Source organism: Podarcis bocagei, assembly GCF_964188305.1.
Source record: "Podarcis bocagei genome assembly, chromosome: 4".
Classification (NCBI taxonomy): Eukaryota; Metazoa; Chordata; class Lepidosauria; order Squamata; family Lacertidae; genus Podarcis; species Podarcis bocagei.
The window spans coordinates 12,035,875-12,055,271 of NC_138128.1; the positions used below are offsets into that span (position 1 = coordinate 12,035,875).

Here is a 19,397-nt window from a genome sequence, read left to right on the forward strand (position 1 = left end):
CTTAAAACATATTTTTGAAACTATCATGCAGTTGTCTTCAAGAGATAGTAATGCGGGTGACACATGTTAATGTGTGTTGAATGAGTCAGGTCAATGTGTATTATGACACAAGGTTGCCTAAGGACTAGGCAACAAGAAAGCAGAGTTGGGAGGATCTGGGGAAATGAACAGGGGGAGGAAGGAAGCTAAGGGGAATGGAGCAGGAGGAAGGAATACAAGAGGAGGTAACAGAGCAAGAGTGGGATGCTGAGGAGAACATCAGGCAGCTGGATGGAACACTTCAGGAGCAATTCACAGAGCTGGAGGAAAGTGAACAGGAGAATATTCTAGAACAGGAAGGAGGACCACAGGAAGAGAGCACTGAGCTGGATGGAGCTATGCCGCAAGAGATCCCAGAAGATATTGGCAGGGATCATGAGTGTGTCACAAGTATGGCTGGAGGAGCCAGGCCAAAGATCAAGGAGCAGGTTCAAGGTGGGCAGGAAGATTATATAGAGCAGCCTACAGAAGCCCCCAAAAGGAATACTGAGCAAATTAGAGCAAGCCAAGATGTATTTAGAGGGTGGACCACAGGAACCCATAGGAAGATCTTGAGGCAGGCTGGGAGATCCTGGGAAGAGATCACAGACCAAGCGGGAAGAGGGCAAGGGAAGATGGCAGAACAGGACAACCAAGGTCAAGAAGCAGGTCTAAAACTAGTCAGGGACCTCTTGGCTGTTGTTGCCAGGTCTGACCTTCCCCACGAGGAAAAGCTGGAGCTGGAATTTGTGACTCTCCAGTTTATGATGGGAGGCAACGTGCACTTGCTTGGGGAGCTACAAAGCCAGGCAGTGGTGGAGACCTTCCGCCAGGAGGTGTTTGCAAAGTTCCCAATCCCAGCTTTCCATGTAACGAGCTCGGTGATCTGTTGCGACCAAGCAGCCAGCCAAAGGCCCGAGAGACCCCAGGTCCTGACTGAAAATGGCTGCTCCAGGCAACAAGAAAGAATCTACTCCCAGCTCATCTTCTTCCTGTGTAGAGCCCCTTTCTTAAAGTCGTGGGACCAACTGGATCGACTGGCCGAAATGCTGCACAAGTTGAAGAACTGCATCTACTATAACCCGGTGGCTCTGGTTGGGGTCATTGTGCAGGTGGATCCGGACCCAGGTTTGGATGCAGAACAAGAGGCTCGGGCACGGCGCTGGCTGAGGTGCTTGTTAGATGGGTTCTTCTGCTGCGACTTACTGTTAGATCAGGATGGGACAGAGCCAGAAGTTCAAGTTCAGGTGGCTGTCTATCAGTCAGGCCAGCCCGAGAGGGCTTTAGAGGTGAAGAGAGCAGCATGCCAGGCAATACGAGCAGCTCTAAAGTTCTGAATTGGCACCACAGATGAACACTCTGCTCACATCAGGTAAGGTTAAAGGAACAGAGCAACACTGACTACTAGAATGAGTTGGAATCTAGATGCAACGGGATAGCAGAAGCAGATTCTCCATCCCCCCTCACTGGTCCAGGGCCTAGAAGATGAAGCAATTATGTGAATAGTTGGCAGAGCATGTTGGAATTAATTCACCAATGAGCGCAAGGCAATTGGATGGTTGCCTGACCATTACCTAGATTTCACATCCCTGAATGTTGGTTGAAGTGTATGGAGCATTAGGGGAGGGCCAGTACCTCTGGTGGTGGACACATCATGCTCCTTCCGAGGTAGTTTGTCCACCTTTGGCCCCCACCTTCCACTTAGCTCTCACCTGTGGTTTCTAGAAGCTGCCAGCATGCAACAGCAGCCACACCCCAGGAATGGCTTCAACTGGCCCGCTAAACCAAGTGAGGGTAGCTAATGGGTCTCAACCCCTAAGTGAGTTAGGGACTTCCCCTGCATGTGAAGACACACTCCGGCAGATTGGGCGGATGAGATCAATAGTTGGTCCAACGGTCAAGAAGGCTGTTTCTGCTCGTGATGTAGAGGGAAATGAGGGGCAGATGGGACTAGTCAACCTAGGAAGGGTGCCCATCTAGGAGAAGAATCCTAAACCTCCTAAACCTCTTGATGCTAAACCTCCGCTGCCTTGTTGGATATCTTCAGAAGAAAAGGCTAAGGAGTAAACCCTACACAAATCCAGAGCAGACTTCCTAAGTCGGATCGTGTCTTGTACACCTCCGGCAACTAAGCTGGTGCCAAACATATTGCTCTGCTTTCCTTTGGACCTCATCAGCGAGGCCAAGATGGGAGTGTGGTCATCTGGGCAGCCCAGGAGCTTCATACATGCTGCCCAGGCTTGTGTCCCAGGGAAGTCACTTCAGTGCTGCTAACACAGTGGTTTGACTTCACCCCCAGAGGCACACTCCATTGTCTCTCGAGACAGACAGGTGCCAACAATGGCAGGAGGTGTGTATTGAAGTCAGATCAGTGTCCAGCTTTGGCAGCTAGACTTGAAGCTGCAAGGCTACTAGGAGCATCTCATAGTTGTTAAAGCTGTTCTGTGTAATAGGCAAATATTCTGCACACATTCTTATACTGCACTTGTATCTACATACCTAGACTTGTAATACCTAGATCATAGGTGCTAGAACAATGCAATGCCAAAGGGCTTTTTGAAACAACATGCCTCATATCGCATCACAGCCATGGCAGGAGAATCTTGCTTTTGCAGAGTGCCCCTTTCTATGCTGCAGTCTCATTTCACTTTAATCCAAGGCAGTGTGTTGTGATCACCATTTCCTGGTTTTACAAACAGGATGATATAATCCACAAAGGTTGGCCACTTACGCATCTTCCAAGAGAGAAAACCTCACCCTACAAAAAAGAAAAGAGGACATAAATCTCCATAGGCTAATTTATATTCATAGACACAAATTTAGAAACATTTATTAAAATTCAAATAGAAATACAATGCATCTCACAAAAGTGACAAAGATGGTGATCAGGTGAGCTGTGGGTCTGCTCAATCTGTTGTTCAGGTGGCTGCTGTTACATGCTGACAGCTTCTAGAAGCCACAGGTGATAGGAGAGTGCAGGCTGCGGGCCAAAGGTGGGTAAACTACCCCAGAGGGAGCACAATGTGTCCTCCACCAGATGTACTACCCCTCCTTTAACCCCCTATATGTAACCATGCACATACACTGTTATTATTATTAAAATCTTAACCACCCTTCATCAAGATTCCAGGGCAGTGGTTTGACTTCTTGGCCAAAAAGCAGCACAGCCATTTATTTCTCTCTTCGCTTATGCTATTTCCCCCCCTTTCAGATCATTCATATTATTCTGTAATTCCCTTTTAACTCTTCCATGGGCACACCTCTAAATCTATTCTGTTGTTCTGGCTAGCTTCCTCTGCTTCTTTCAAGTCCCACCACAAGACCATCCTTCTAAAGAAAAAAGAAAGAAAAAGATCTGTAATTAAATCACTCTGGTCCATCTTTTATCTTCTATTGCCTTTTCCGTGTCCCTCAAAGTCAGGGATTGACAACGCAGCACCCACAGACATCAGGGTGCCCACCAGAACCTCCTACTGTGCCTGCAAAAGGTCTCAGCAAATATCCCAAAAAAACCCACAATGCAGGAGATAGCTTGCTCTTCTGACTCAGTTCCTGCACTGGCTCAGTCTCTTCTACACACCCCAAAACAGCCATTTTGTGACGGGCACCCACGGACCTTTCTCAAAATTCCAGATATACCCACTGGCCCCCAACAGTTGGAACCCCCTAGTTACTAGTTGTTAAATGGCACTGCCCTCTTTTTCAAACCTGTCTCATACATGTCATGCTTGCAGGGCTCTTGATGTAGCACCTAACAAACAGAAGACACTAAATAGATGTTGAGTCTGATTATCATGGTGACTAGTCCTATTTGGACTTGGGTGGAGCCAGAGTCAATGACAGGCAGAGGCAACTAATTCTAGTTTCGCCCCACATCTTCCTCCCTGCTAAGGTCTACAATGATAGGATTGAGGTTAAGGAGAAGGAAGCTGACAAGTCAGTGGTACCTCCTGGACTGGATGTAAGGAAGGCAGGCTTCAGTTGGACTATAGTTGGTGGGGCAGTTGCCCACATGCCCCAATGGACCAGTCTCCACAGCTGCTAAATGTCAGTTAGCACTGGCGTAGGTGGAAATTGGAGCAAAAAATGCAGCAACTCTATGCATTACAGTGGTACCTTGGGTTACAGACGCTTCAGGTTACAGACTCCGCTAACCCAGAAATAATACCTCAGGTTAAGAACTTTGCTTCAGGATGAGAACAGAAATCGTGCGGTGGCAGCGCGGCAGCAGCCTGAGGCCCCATTAGCTAAAGTGGTGCTTCAGGTTAAGAACTGTTTCAGGTTAAGAACGGACCTCCAGAATGAATTAAGTTCTTAACCCGAGGTACCACTGTACTATGTGACATGTAGAAATGTTTCACAATAAGCTTGTTACTTTCAGATTAATTAGCAGTCACCTACTTTAAATATTCATATTATGTTGTTTTTATTTGCAGCTCTCCAGTAATACTCAGGATCTCATTCATCACTGGAACATCATTTAAAATTCAGATTATTCCCTCCAATCTCTCTCTGTGTATTTTAATTTTGGAATTATTTACATCCAGCATTTAAATGCCTAGTAAGTTGGTTACTCTCAAGAGGTGGGGAAACGTAATCTAGGCAACCAGCCTACTTGATATGTTACAGCCAGTTACACAAGCGAAGAGAGAAAGGAGCATCACATATATTGCAAAGAAAGTTTTGGAAAATGTAACATATGACTCCAAATCAGAAAATAGGTAGTTTAGGGCCAGTCTGGATGAGGCAATGAAGCCTCGTGATTAGATCTTCCATCTCTTACTTTTTAAAAAGCAAAAAGTAGCTGGGTGGGGGAGAATTCAGAGTGGGACCATGGTTCTTGCTTTCCCTCTGTATAGACGGGTCCAGCCATGGTCTGCAACCTGTGCAGACACTAAAACTGGAGAAAAATACGAAGATCAAACACTGAGCGTGCAGATTATAAGGAAGAGAGAATGCCAGCAGACACTAAGTGTTTACATGGCTCTCCATTAAAAAACAAGAGCAAATACTAAGAGAAGGACAATCCCATCCAAGTGAACTACTTGCAACTAATTTCCATTCATGTCCATAAAATACATGGGCTTGTCTTTCTCATGTAATGACAAATCACTTGATTTTGACATAGCAAAACATGTTTATAAAACTTCCTTTTCACCACATATACTGGCTACTCTTTATCTAAAGACGTGGAGAGCCGTAGGAACAAAATAGTTCTCCTTTTAAAAATGATCTAATATGTCATTACTGACTACTAGTCAGGTCAAAAACTGGAGAGCCCTGGGCCAGGGGCCAGTTGGTTGTCCACTTGCCAAGCCAGGGAAGAAGTGCAGCAGATGGTATTCATGGCAACAGAATTGGTCCCCAAGCAATTTTAGTGGGTGGACTGAAGCTGTGGTAGGAGCATCTTCAGAAAAAGGGAAGCAAAAGACAGGGAAATAACATCATTAGTTGGGGAACAGCCCCTCACTTCTCAGAGTATCACTCCCAGAAAGCCAGTTTCTTTCAAGGTGTTTAAAGAGTAAAAGTTGTTTGAACTTTTTGTACTTGAACGTTTTGTACTTACTAAACCCAATTTTGAATCTTTAGACCATTATACCAGTATTCAAGGCCCAAAGCCAACCACAGAAGTATCAATAGAACAGCAGATTTTAACAGTTGTATATACCCTTCCTAACTACTTCTGCTTGCTGGCACCATACAGCCAGGAATTAGGTGGTCAGCACTTGAAGCCTTGAAATGGTTTGTCTTCAGCAGACATTATGCATTCTCCCCTCCCCGCAAAAAAACCCAACCTTAATCTTCATAGTCTTGAAAGGTAGAATCTGCAACCACCCACCTGAACACAACAAAAGCTTGCCAGAAATGATGCCACATGCTTCTGTAACCAGACAAGATTTCTCATTGACCTTTTTAAGTGTGGAGAACTAGAACACAACTAAAGATGATGATATTCTGTATGGTAAAATATACATGTATTACAATTGCTAAAGGAATAGGATATGGATTACGAAAGGGTCACTGCTCAGTGGTAGAACACATGCTTTGACTGCAGAAGTTTGCAGGTTCAACCCCTGGTGTTTCAAGAAAGGACAATAAAAAAAATCCTGGACAGGGCAGCCTATTCGCATAAAAATTAATGAAGTAGGTGGATCCATTGACTGACTTGTTATAAGACAGGGTCTATGTTCTTATAAAAATATCACAGTATTAAGTTTATCATTATTCCCAAGTGAGCAGACCAAAAAGCTGCAAAACTGTTGACTACAGCCTAAGAGTCATTCATATCTATCTATCTATCTATCTATCTATCTATCTATCTATCTATCTATCTATCTATCTATCTATCTATCTATGACAATCATATACAAGGCAACATAGAGAAGAAAACAAGCACATTGGCTGGGAACCAGTGAGACTTTTGGCTAACAGTCTTCTCTCCACCTCAACTCAGACAATTCATATGTCCCTATTTCCACCAGTCTAGCCTTGGCTTTCATTCTACAAACCCACTTGGCATTATTTGTAGAGATATTAGTTTTCAAGAAGAGTGTATTTGTAATTTTTACCAGGGCTGCCTGGTAACAGTTATGTTACCTCTGCAGCTGCAAATCTGTATCCACAAAAATAAGAACACTCAGCATGGTGGGTGTTTTTTTCCCCTTTCAAGTTCAACAACAACAAGCAGCCTACTTAATATTTATCTTGCTGAAGAAACATAGCCTCTTGTCCATTAAGTCTATACAAATTTATTTATAATGACCTAACGTCAGCAAATTATGTTCAAACTGGTATTGCACTCCAAGTAATACCTAGATTTGAAGGACAGAAGAAAAGGCAAGTGAACTCAAATATCCAAATTTCTGAAACATTTTCAGATGCTGTGAGACAATAACATTAATATGGAAGAAATGGCATCTTACATATCCCGGGCTCAAAATACCTGGCCTTATTAAAAAAGACATTTTGGAATACGTTGTACCAATGGTTCTGCTAGTTGTATCAGTTTTGTTGTTTTAAAGACAGATATATACAGATATATATATGTGTGTGTGTGTGTATATATATATATATGTATGTATGTACACACACACACACACACACACACACACGTATAAAATATTGGTTGCTAGCTCTGCATGCTATGGACTATTGTCTCTTTTGCAGTATAAAGGACCATTTAATGATCGGATTGAAAATACAGTGATTTTCTAGTATGTTAGTTACTGCAATTAAGCAGCTTCTGTTTAACAGTCCAAGAAAGAGGGCTAAGACAGAGATGGACTCCAAAGTCCAGGATTAACAAAATGCCCAGCATATCATTTGAAGAGTATTGCCTGAGATAGTATTTGAAGGAAGACATGTGGGGCCTCATTCCACCCTAAAATCCCAGAGCTGACATTGGCACTGGAAGCATTTGTTACAAGTTATCGTTCTGTTTATACTTCCACTGGAAGGAAAAACTTTCTGCTTATACTTCCGTTGGAAGTAAAAACAGTTACTAGTGGAAGCAAAAGCTTTTCCAATAACTGATCTTAATCTGTGTGTGCCAGCACTGGGTGAAAAAGCAGAGGGTGAAGGGTACTCATCTTCCCCTCCCCTCATTGCCCAATCCATGCAAGTCTCTCTTCTGATTATGCTGGACAAGAGTACTGAAAGCCAATCAAAGAGGTTTTGCAAGAGAATGTTGCTCCTTGGGAGCACTTAGACAAAGTCAAAGTCTTTGCATTCCCACTGATCTACCTGGTCCCACGCCAAGGATTACCATTGATCTGCCAAGTGAAATTTGAATTTCAGCAAGGGTTTGTTACTTGACTTAAACTCACTATCAAAATTTGAGAAAGCTATAGACAATGGAGTTGGACATTCTAGTCTTTAAAGTGTGTTTACTTGGAAAAGGATCCCACAGATTTCAACAGAAAAACGCTTCCAAGCAAACAAATTAGCCTTGTCATAGAGGGTCAACCACAGGAATAGAAGTTTGTGCTGCTGCACCTAAACAGCGTACTAAATAGTGGGGTGTGCCTATGCTGCTCTACCAAGCTTCCTGTTGGAAAGTTCCTAATCCCTTCCTGCCAGAGGTGAACTTGGTGTAGGGCTTTAGAGTCACGTCTAAGAACACATGGACAACTCATGCCCCAGACCAGCACAAGGATCTTTAAATATGATCCTACAAACCACAACATCAGCCTAGCGGCTTATACAAGTAGGCTCTTAGAATGAGAAATTATCTACAGAATTAAAATGACAAAACTGGACAAATCAATGTAAGGAAGTATTATATATTAATAGCTTCTGTTATATAAATAACCTTTATAAAAATAATCTTTAATTCTAATAACTCACCTCTTTTTAGGTTCTGAAAAACATGCATGAAAAAATGTACTGAGGTTTAGGTTAGAAAAAAAAATCAAATCTGAAAATGTTGCACTAAACCCAATCCTCCCCACTAGCCAGACTTTTGAGGTGGTGGGAGAGGTAATCATTGAAACCCTACTAATACTGTCCAGCAGAATCTTAAGATCTACACCTAATAACTTGTTTGAAATAGTCAAATAAAAACTGAGAAAATTGCTACTCTAAAATCCACCAGTTATATCTGACATTATGAAGGCACGATCTTCTCTAATTCACTGACTGGAGTTCATGGGAGAGGAAAACTCTTAGGAGCAATTAATATTGCTAAGCTTTCCTTCTTTTGCAAACCTACATGGGCACAATTTGCACCAGACCAACTGGAACATGTGAACGACTGGTTTTAATGCTCGGCACAGATTCCCCAATCAATCAAACAAATCTCTGAAGTATACCTTCCTGGACTTAAGGCATAACATGACTGTACATACAGGAAAAGTTGTATTTGTAATACAAAGTCTGTAGTGTTCCGAAACCCTGTTTAACGTATTTAAATAGCTTTGAGGTTGTTGTTTTTTAATCTTGCTGCAAGTTCAAATGCTGTTTATGGTTTGTGCAATTAAGATGCAACCAAACTTTACTGCCAACAGTGCAGTGAAACAGCCACAAAATGGGTTATCAGTTTTTCAGCACATTCATTTTTGTTTCAGTTCAAGGCATGTTGCTTGATTGTATGAAAGATCCAGTCCATTTTTGTTGTCCAGCCACCATGATGAGCATCATTCATCTGTTTCATGAAATACTCCAGTGCTTCCTGCTCTGTTTTGTCCAATGCAAGAGTTTTGCGAATATATGCAATGTCATCAAAAGACTGTAGTTCTGGCATCCCAGAACCAAGCATCATGGAGAAGAGGTTTATGAAAAGATTGGCATGCTGCCGGATTGCTAGATAAGCTTTATAACACATTTCTTGGAACCTTGGAGAGAAAAAGAAAAAGAAAAAAATATATCAATCAGACCTATGCCACAGTTTTTGAGGATCATGAAACAAAAGGAGTACGGTACATAAAAACAGTTGCTAGTTGACCTTTACAGTTGAAAAGGCCATGATGCCATCAACAGAAAAGGCCAGGAGGCTATCAACATTTCTTTATCATGTGGCATTAAAGAAAACTATTTTCCCATTGAGGAAAAAATAATTTGTGCAATGCTTTTCATCATAAAACCATACCGCTCACTGTATTTAGCTTTCTCAAAAAAGATGTTCTGGAAATTTTTTAAGTAGAGTACCTGGAAATGAAGGACACAAAACCTTTTAAACTACTAAATTCAGAATCTAATCATTTGTGCACATGGGTCATGCATTTCCTGTTCTGCTTGGCCCCAGTTATTACAGGTTGCAGGCTACACGTTCTGAGATATACATGAGGAGGAACATGCCAATTTCCCATTCTAGGAGTATTGTTTATTAAATTTGTATACCACCCTGCATCCGTATATCTCAGGGTGGTTCACAACATAAAAACACATGATAAAAACTAAAAATACCTAATAAAAATAAGAGCTACCTCCACTCCACAAACCAATAACCCCACACCCATGGCATGTGGTTTATTCCATGGTGTTTAGGGAAAACCTCTTTGGAGAAAATGTGTTTGGCGTGTGTGTGCTGCTTTCAAAACCTCTTTAGATGTGGACCATGTTTTCTGGGAGCTCCCTGTTTAGTTATTACATTTATATGCTACCTTTTTTCTTCCAGGGGGCTCACGTTGGTGTACATGGGTTCTCTTCCTCCCCATTTCATCCCCACAACAACCCTGTGAGGTAGGTTAGGCCAGGCTTCCTTAACCTCGGCCCTCCAGATGTTTTGAGACTGCAATTCCCATCATCCCTGACCACTGGTCCTGCTAGCTAGGGATCATGGGAGTTGTAGGCCAAAAACATCTGGAGGGCCGAGGCTGAGGAAGCCTGGGTTAGGCTAAGAGATGCTGACTGATCCAAGGTCACCCAGTGGTCTCCCAGGTCCTAGTTCAACACTGTAACCACTACAGGACACTGTAAAAACAAGTGTGTACCTTCTCAGTCACCCCAGGATTACATTGTCTTTGCTTTATTACACCCGTTGTATTTCAAAACCCTTACAATTATTATTTTTATAAAAGAACGTATGAATGAAAGTTGTGAGCCACATTGTGCACATAAAATTAAGGTAGCAGTGACAAAGTTCTGTATTCTGTGAACTGCCCTGATATTCTGAATCAGCCTGAGACCTGCAGGGACAGAGCGGTATATAAATTCAATAAAAAATAAAATAGTTCATTCAAAATATCATTCCCGCCCCAACCCCCAGCAGAAACATCACCCTTTCCTTCAGTATTTCAAGATAATATCAAATTAATTATATAGTAAGATTTGTTTATAACAATTAAACTTCAATTAAAACTTCAACTATAAAATGTCGTACCTTTCAAATTCCCTTGTTTTGGTACATTCTTGGGCTCCTTTACTAATCACTATCAAGAAATCTTGCGTTAAGACAAACGGCACACGCTCTCGTTTATAGCCAAACTTCTTCTTTTTGTGATCCAAGAAGTGTCCAAAATCAATGTGAAACAGCTTTTAAAAAAATGCATTTTTAGGTTATTAGTAATCTGGGAAAGCCAAGAGAATAGAATATTCCCACCTGCTTATTGATCTGATATTTCATTCCAAGAGTCAATATGCAAAACAGCCCTGCACCAGCGGCTTTCATACTGTTCCAAAGAAACCTGGGATTTCTCAGAAGTGCAATGAACAGTTCAGTATAGGGAACAGACTTTCCAAAGGCACCACCATAAAACTGCTACTGAAATTCACAGATGCACAGGGGTACTTGGTGTGTTTTAGGCCAATGTTTATTGTGAATATGTACCTTAGCCTAATGCCTCTGCAACCTACAGAACTGTTAGGGCAGATGCTTAAAAGGTTCATCAGAAGCAGAGGCAGAAAGTGTTTCCTGAAGATAAGAAGCATGATGGTAGGAAGCTTCTGCATTGCCCAAATACCTGCACGTAAAATGGCATAATCATTGTAAACATTTTTACCTGCCCATCATCTTTCACCATGATATTGCTATTGTGACGATCTCCAATTCCCAGTATGAAAGTAGCCACACAATAGCCAGCACAAGAGCGTGTAAACAAATCAATAGCTGCATCATACCTATTAAGAACAAAGAACACATGAAATATTGCAGGTGCCATTGTTTAGGACTTCTAAAAGAAAACGATTCAGACACGCAATGTAGATGAGTATTCCCGGAAGCCACCTCTTTGGATGGGGGAGAATTCAACATGTATTTTTATTTAAAACATTTTATGTCACTTTTCAAAATAGTTTTACAACTAAAAATCAACAATATACCTTATCTAAATCCGAAACCAAATCTATGCCACAAATAAAACTGTGGATTCTATAAAATTAACTATCAAAAGGCAGAAAAGAAACAAATGAAAAGTTTTGACTTGTCTTTCGAAGAAAACTAAAGATGGAGCCATGTGAATCTCTTGAGGGTTGGCGTTCCAAAGATCTGGGGCTATGACAGAAGAGGCTCTTTTTCTTTTTGAGTCCAATCTAGACTCAACAGATGATCAAATCTTTAGCATGATCTCAGTGGTAGATCTTAATTGTTGATAGGGCTCATACAGGAGGAGGCATTCCCTCAGATAATCAAGATCCAGGCTGGTTAAGACTTTGAATGTTAAAATCAGCACCTTGAATTTGGCCCAGAAACAGATCAGCACTCTAGGGCAGTTTGTTTTACAATAGGTTACAATATGAGAAAATCCGTTCAAATCCATCAGCAATTGTTTTGCACCAGGTAACATTTCCACCAGTGATGCTTTCCAGGCATGGCTTTGGGAAGAAATCTAGGGCCCCGCTCAGCAGAATGAGCAGAAGAGCCACCGAACACAGCAGGGCTGGCTTACCTAATCTTGAAGTAAGTGAAGTAATACACATCACTCCACAGAGGGCCCACTGTAAGACCATTAAGATGAGGGACCAAGATTTCCTAGATGCACCACCAGTTTCCACCTTTTCTATAGGTGATGTGTTAGTTAACAGGCAAATATGCTTCCTTCATGGGCACTGAGGCTAGAAGATACTTGCCTAAATAAGGAATGATACATTTTGATGTTTGGTGCGTAACAGCTATCACACACATTCAACCTACGGTACTTCTGATTGGTGGCTGATGTAGTCTTGTAGCTGGAGGGCAAGAAGGGATGGAGCTCCAACAGGATCATTTTGGAATGGTATCTTGGTGCTACTTTAAAGATTATTTTATGTCTGCTCCCCCAGGCCACTAGAGGTCCTGAGCACCTGCTTCTCACAATGCAAGCGTAGCAGCTGCGCTTAGAACTTCCTATCACTTGGGGAAGTGAAAAACCATGGGAAAATACAGTGGCCGGATTCTGCCATCAGAAAAGTGGAGAAGACCAGTTGGGAATGTAGCTTCATTAATGTCTGCAGTTATAAGGTGGTGTGAACTAACCACTGAATCGTCCTAAAAACCATAACTAAACATTGCAGCCACAATCCAGAAAACCACGTGAGCCACTCATCCATTGGGGATTTCACTTATTCAAGCAACGTGAGTGTCCTCCTGCATCACACAGCAAATTGTTTCAGAGACCTGGCAGACTTAAAAGCAGCCTGTGATATAGTATAGGAGCTTGCTGTCTCAAGAAAACATTAACATGCCCTGCAAGAAATGAACAAGACCTTGCCTGAATCCAATCTCTGGATGTGTCCATACTTCAGTTACAAAATACTGTGGCTTAAAACAGAAGGGGACAAAAATATTCTTAGGCTTCCATCAAAGAAAGAATAAAAGAGGGGGGGGGGAATTAAAAGTCAACTCACATTTCCCCTTTGTTCTTGTCTTTGAGCCACTGATGTAACGTATGGCTGTTGAATTGCAGTGCTCCTTTAAGGCCACCTTTGCACTGGATCTGCATGATTGTGTGTGAATTTCTCACAACCTCAATGAGCCCCACACAGTCGCCAATAGATAAACAACCATAAGGCAGCATCCTAGAAGAGCAATGAGAGGTTGTTTTTTTTTTAAAAAAAGACATCGTAATGGCCACCAAACAAAACACATAGGCACTGAAATCTCTATGTAATAATCAAACATTTAAGTCATTTGGATAGACGACCAGCAGGGCCATGGTTTATAGAACTACTACACAATTAATTCCAGCCCCCCAGGGCAACATTGGACTTGCACTTCTAGAACAGCAGCTTAAGGCTACATGAGAAGTTGTTTTTTAAATAGAAAGGAGTTTAGAAAGCAGTTTGTGGTGTGGAATGGGCCTGCTCTCTCATGCAAAATATCCCACTGTGTACCGTATTTTTCGCCCCATAAGACGCACTTTTCCCCCTCCAAAAATGAAGGGGAAATCGGGGTGCATCTTATGGGGCGAATGCCTGCAAGCCTCGCGCGCCCGGCAGGAGGTCCCACCGGGTGCGCGAGGCTTGGGGCGGCAGCCTGTCGCCTGAAGCACGGGGAGCCCTCGGGAGGGCTCCCCCTGCTTCGGGCGAGTGTCTGCAAGCCTCGCGCACCCGGCAGGAGGTCCCACCGGGTTCAAGAGATTGAATGGAACCAAGAGATTGAATGGAAGATAAAGCGAATGAAACAAAAGACATTTGAATCAGCAAATAAATGTGGCAAACTTCTGGCATGGCAACTGAAGAAAAGGCAGAAATTAAATACAGTTACAAGCCTAGAAGTGGATGGGAAAAATATATCTAAACCCAATGAAATCAGAAATTGCTTTTTGAGTTACTTTAAAAAACTTTATACTCAAGGCCCGCAAAATGAAGAAGATATAGATAAATTCCTTGACAAATATGGATTACAAAAAATCTCTCATCAAAGTAAGATGGATCTGAACCAGAGAATAACAGAACAAGAGATAGAGGCTGCCATTCAGAATATGCAACTGGGCAAATCTCCAGGACCAGACGGTCTGACTTCCAGATATTACAAATCGCTGAAGGAATGGTTGATTCAACCACTAAAAGAAGTTTGTAATGAGATCCTTGAGGGAAAAAAGGCACCTGAATCGTGGAAAGAAGCATATATTTCACTCATACCAAAGACAGAGACTGAAAAGACCCAACTGAAGAACTACCGCCCAATATCATTACTTAATGTGGATTACAAAATTTTTGCAGACATTTTGGCAAAAAGATTTAAAAAAGTGTTGATGGAAAAGATTCATAAGAACCAAGCAGGCTTTCTTCCAAAAAGACACCTAGCTGACAACGTAAGGAATATAATAGACATTTTGGAAAAGCTAGAGGTGAATATAAATACTAAAGCAGTACTGATTTTTGTGGATGCGGAGAAAGCCTTTGACAATATTTCTTGGAGCTTTATGATAAAGAATCTTCATGGGATGGGGGTAGGCCAAGGTTTTGAGAATGGTGTGGCTGCAATATACTCTGAACAAAAAGCTAAATTGATTGTAAATAATGTAATAACTGAGGAAATTAAGATTGAAAAAGGAACACGACAGGGGTGCCCAATTTCCCCATTACTCTTTGTTTCGGTTCTGGAGGTGTTGCTGAATATGATTAGGGATGACCAGCAGGTCAAAGGAGTGCAGGTCGGAGCCAAACAGTATAAGTTAAGAGCATTTGCAGATGACCTAGTATTGACTTTGCAAGAGCCAAACACTAGTACGAAAAGGGTCTTAGAAATAATCCAACTATTTGGCCAGGTGGCCGGATTTAAGTTGAATAAACAAAAAACTAAAGTTCTAGGAAAAAACTTAACAGATGTGGAAAAAGAGGAATTCCAAGAGGAGACAGGGTTAACGGTGGTTAAGAAGGTTAAATACCTAGGGGTTTATTTGACATCCAAAAATGTAAATTTGTTTAAGGATAACTATGAAAAATGTTGGTCAGAGATTAAAAAAGATCTAGAAATATGGTCAAATTTGAAATTGTCAATGTTGGGCCGAATTGCAGTGATTAAGATGAATGTATTGCCTAGAATGTTATTTTTGTTCCAGACCTTGCAGATTCTGGATAAGATGGAATGTTTTAAGAGGTGGCAGAAAGATATTTCGAAATTTGTCTGGCAGGGCAAAAAGCCCAGAATTAAATTTAAAATATTGACAGATGCGAAAGAAAGAGGGGGATTTGCCCTGCCGGACTTAAAATTGTACTATGAGGCAGCAGCATTTTGCTGGCTGAAAGAATGGATGCTCCTCGAAAATACAGACATCTTAGATCTGGAAGGTTTTAATAATGCTTTTGGTTGGCATGCATATCTATGGTACGATAAAGTCAACAGTGCCTTTAAGAATCACATTGTTAGAAAAGCATTGTTCAATGTTTGGATAAGATATAAAGATCTGTTGGAAAACAAAACCCCTAGATGGGTCTCACCAGTGGAGGCCAAGGCAGTGAAGAAACTCAATATGGAGGTCGGATGGCCGAAGTATTGGGAAATCTTGGAACAAGATGGAGATAAGTTCAAATTGCAAAGTCATGAGAAATTGAAACATAAGGTACAAAATTGGTTTCAATATCATCAAATAATGGAATTCTTTAAACAGGACAGGAAAATTGGCTTCCAGATGGAAAAATCAAAACTAGAAACTGAATTGTTAGAACCCAGTACTAAGAATTTATCTAGAATGTATAACTTGTTGCTGAAATGGAATACACAGGATGAAACAGTCAAATCAGCTATGATTAAGTGGGCACAGGATGTCGGTCACAACATTATGTCAGATGACTGGGAATGGTTATGGAACACCGGTATTAAATTTACGGCATGTAATGCCTTAAAGGAAAACATTATGAAAATGGTATACAGGTGGTACATGACCCCAGTCAAACTGGCAAAAATTTATCATTTGCCCGATAACAAATGTTGGAAATGTAAAGAGACTGAAGGTACCTTCTACCACCTTTGGTGGACATGCCCGAGGATTAAGGCTTTCTGGGAAATGATCTATAATGAAATGAAAAAGGTACTTAAATGTACTTTTCCCAAAAAACCAGAGGCCTTTCTCCTGGGCATTGTCGGCCAATTGGTGTCAAAGAGGGATAGAACTTTCTTTATGTATGCTACCACAGCAGCAAGAATACTTATCGCGAAGTATTGGAAAACACAAGATCTACCCACTCTGGAAGAATGGCAGATGAAAGTGATGGACTATATGACATTGGCCGAGATGACAGGCAGAATCCGTGATCAACGAATAGAGACGGTGGAAGAAGAGTGGAGAAAATTTAAAAGCTATCTTAAGGACTATTATAAACTTAATGAATGTTAAAGTGTTCTGGCTTTCAGAAACAAAGGGATACAGTGACCCAAGGTCAGAATATAGAGAGGACTAAGATGACAGAGGTGGAGACTAACAGTTGGGAGTTGCTATAAAAATATGGACACTGGGATGCAGAAAGGGGGGGTATGGGGAAGTCCGAGAAAAGAGGTTTATGAAAATAGGTGATGAAACTATACATGTATGTTTGTTCTTTTAAGTGTTTGTTTGTTGTTTAAAACTTTGTAAAACCAATAAAAATTTTATATATAAAAAAAAGGAGGTCCCACCGGGTGCGCGAGGCTTGGGGCGGCAGCCTGTCGCCCGAAGCACGGGGAGCCCTCGGGAGGGCTCCCCTGCTTCGGGCGAGTGTCTGCAAGCCTCGCGCACCCGGCAGGAGGTCCTACCGGGTGCGCGAGGCTTGGGGCGGCAGCGGACTGCTTGCGCGCACCTAGAAGCTTGGGGCACGCTGAGCTCAGCACGCCCCAAGCTCCTGGTGTAGCGCAGCGATCCGCTAGCCCTGGGAGAGCCCCGCGGCTCTCCCAAGGCTAGCGGACTGCTTGCGCACACGCAGAAGCTTGGGGCGCGCTGAGCTCAGCACGCCCCAAGCTCCTGGTGTAGCGCAGCGCACCTGGGGGGGAAATAAAATTTTTTTCCTTTATTTCCCCCCCAAAAATCTAGGTGCGGCTTATGGGCCGGTGCGTCTTATGGGGCGAAAAATACGGTATGTGCAAAGTCGCTTTTTGGATCCTAGCCCAGGAAAATGGTGGACACATGCAAGAACGTTAAACCATGATGATACTTGATTTTGCAGCCATTTATATATTCACTGCATACTGATGACAACGTTAAGCAGTAATCTGACTGATTAGATAGAGAAGAAAATTTAAAACATTTGTAGAATGGTAGTTATTGATTACAATAAATAAACTAAAATTTTCTGCAAACTCTTGAACCAAATATGTTCTTCTTCAGGCAGAATGATAAACAAAACACAGACTGCAACATTAGCAATATTTATGAATACTTGCCTAAGATCAAGCCCTTGGTTTTGCCAGATGTTTTCCATGATTCTTATGATTTGAAGTGTCAACATATCCTGACGTAGATCTGAAAACATGCAAGTGAATGCAGGTTTTGGGAACTTTTGGAAGGCATAAAACAGCTTCAACAACTTTGTTTTTAATGAGTGAAATCAAAGTTTTGCACGATAAGCTTACTCTGCTCTGTTATCAATGACATTTATTGATTGAAAAAAATGACTGCGTTTAAAAAATCAAAACACCACCTGTGACAAAAATGTGAAATCAAACTAATTCTAGAGATTGGGGGTAAGTTATTATAGTCCACTACTTCAAGTCTATGGAGGTGAATATCTTCTTGTTCCAAGAGGCTTTTGGGAATTAAAGGGCTGCTGTGCTGCTGTTTTTACTGTAATTACTTGTATATTGTAATTATTGGTATGTTTAAAACAGATTTTATATATATATCTATACTTTAAGTTCTATCAATATTGAATTGTATTTTAATGATTAATTTTTCTATGCTTTTAGTGGTTCTTGCTTTTATCCGTAAGCTGCTTTAAGTCCCATCATGGAAAAAGGCAGGGTATAAAGGTATAGGGTAGTATACAAATTTAATAAATAAATAATAATAAAACAACTTTATATTGGACTACAGCAGAAAAGCTTACCAAGTGCTCTGGTCCCCCACTGCCAGCCACAACCTACATAGGAAAGCTCTTTGGACAGGAACAGAGCGCACCTCAAACAGCCATGTTGGTTCCCTCAGCTAGCAAACAGAGCAAGCAGCTCCTGCTAATCTGTGTGCATGTGCCCTCCCATGCTAAAAGAGAACAACTGCCTATGTGCAAATGGCACAGCACTCTGCTCTGTCTCCCCTGGTGCAAAATTACCATACAACAAGATAGTGATAGCTGAGCGCTATCTGGTTTTCAGCATCGTGATGTATCACCAGCTAAACATCACGATATATTTCTATGGTAGACATAGTGATGGCATTTGCATTATTGCTCACTAATACTGTGTAGTGGAAGGGGTTTCTGTGTGTTTTTGGCAAAAATGAATACAGTGGATCTTAATATAAAATTTACAAGGATTAGGAAGAATTCTTTTACTTTGATGTTATAACTTATAAGTTGGAGGTATAAACTGAATAGAGGCGTTTAAGATGGTTTGGGCGATGAAGAAACACATACAGGATGCAATGAAATATACTTCCTTACCATCTCCATTTTTAAAGATGATTTCATTATTCTGAAACAGCAGCTCAGACATGATATCTGGGTTTTCCCAATTAAGCCAAAGTGGCCTTTTAGCAGATGACATAATCCTGCACTCCTCAAGCCTATGAAAGGATAAAATAGCTGCTTAAACGAGTGCACCTTCAAACTGACATAAATGATTATATTTGTACAGACCTATTATTAATATTATTATTCTTATTAATACTACTACTACTATTAATTCACCTGCAGATCTCAGGGCAGTTCATAACATAAAAATACAATAGAAAAGCAGAAAATACATGATAAAAACAAGAACAAAAAACCAAAACCAAACAATAACCCCTACTCTACCCCCACTTTTAGCTCAGGTGTGGGGAACATTTTTGGCTCCCTGAGGCTGATCCTGATAAGCCTCATTGCAGACCAAATAGGACGGATGGTCAGCAAAA

At 41.5% G+C, this 19,397-nt stretch overlaps 2 protein-coding genes and 1 long non-coding RNA gene across 3 annotated transcripts in view; 1 reads left to right on the plus strand and 2 right to left on the minus strand.

Annotated features, from left to right (window-relative positions):
* The first annotated feature begins 114 nt into the window (after positions 1-114).
* On the plus strand, positions 115-4,523 carry LOC308585041 (uncharacterized protein). The gene is made up of 2 exons (XM_081190537.1): positions 115-1,390; positions 4,455-4,523. Exon 1 carries the CDS (start codon positions 195-197, stop codon positions 1,353-1,355), a length of 1,161 nt encoding a protein of 386 aa, XP_081046663.1. The 5' UTR covers positions 115-194; the 3' UTR covers positions 1,356-1,390; positions 4,455-4,523.
* LOC308585253 lies at positions 2,817-5,314 on the minus strand. Its single transcript, XR_014007199.1, has 2 exons — positions 5,267-5,314; positions 2,817-3,348 (listed from the first exon to the last, which is right to left on the minus strand). It is a non-coding gene; the product is annotated as an uncharacterized lncRNA (long non-coding RNA).
* A 1,430-nt stretch (positions 5,315-6,744) lies between these two features.
* The window catches only part of PIK3CA (phosphatidylinositol-4,5-bisphosphate 3-kinase catalytic subunit alpha), a 44,313-nt gene continuing 31,660 nt past the window's right edge, over positions 6,745-19,397 (minus strand). The window contains exons 17-22 of the mRNA XM_081190052.1: positions 18,946-19,067; positions 17,732-17,810; positions 13,279-13,449; positions 11,457-11,574; positions 10,838-10,989; positions 6,745-9,350 (exon numbers count right to left, since the gene is read on the minus strand). Coding sequence (XP_081046178.1) covers positions 9,080-9,350; positions 10,838-10,989; positions 11,457-11,574; positions 13,279-13,449; positions 17,732-17,810; positions 18,946-19,067 — 913 coding nt within the window. The 3' untranslated portion in view covers positions 6,745-9,079. The remainder of the gene's footprint in view (positions 9,351-10,837; positions 10,990-11,456; positions 11,575-13,278; positions 13,450-17,731; positions 17,811-18,945; positions 19,068-19,397) is intronic.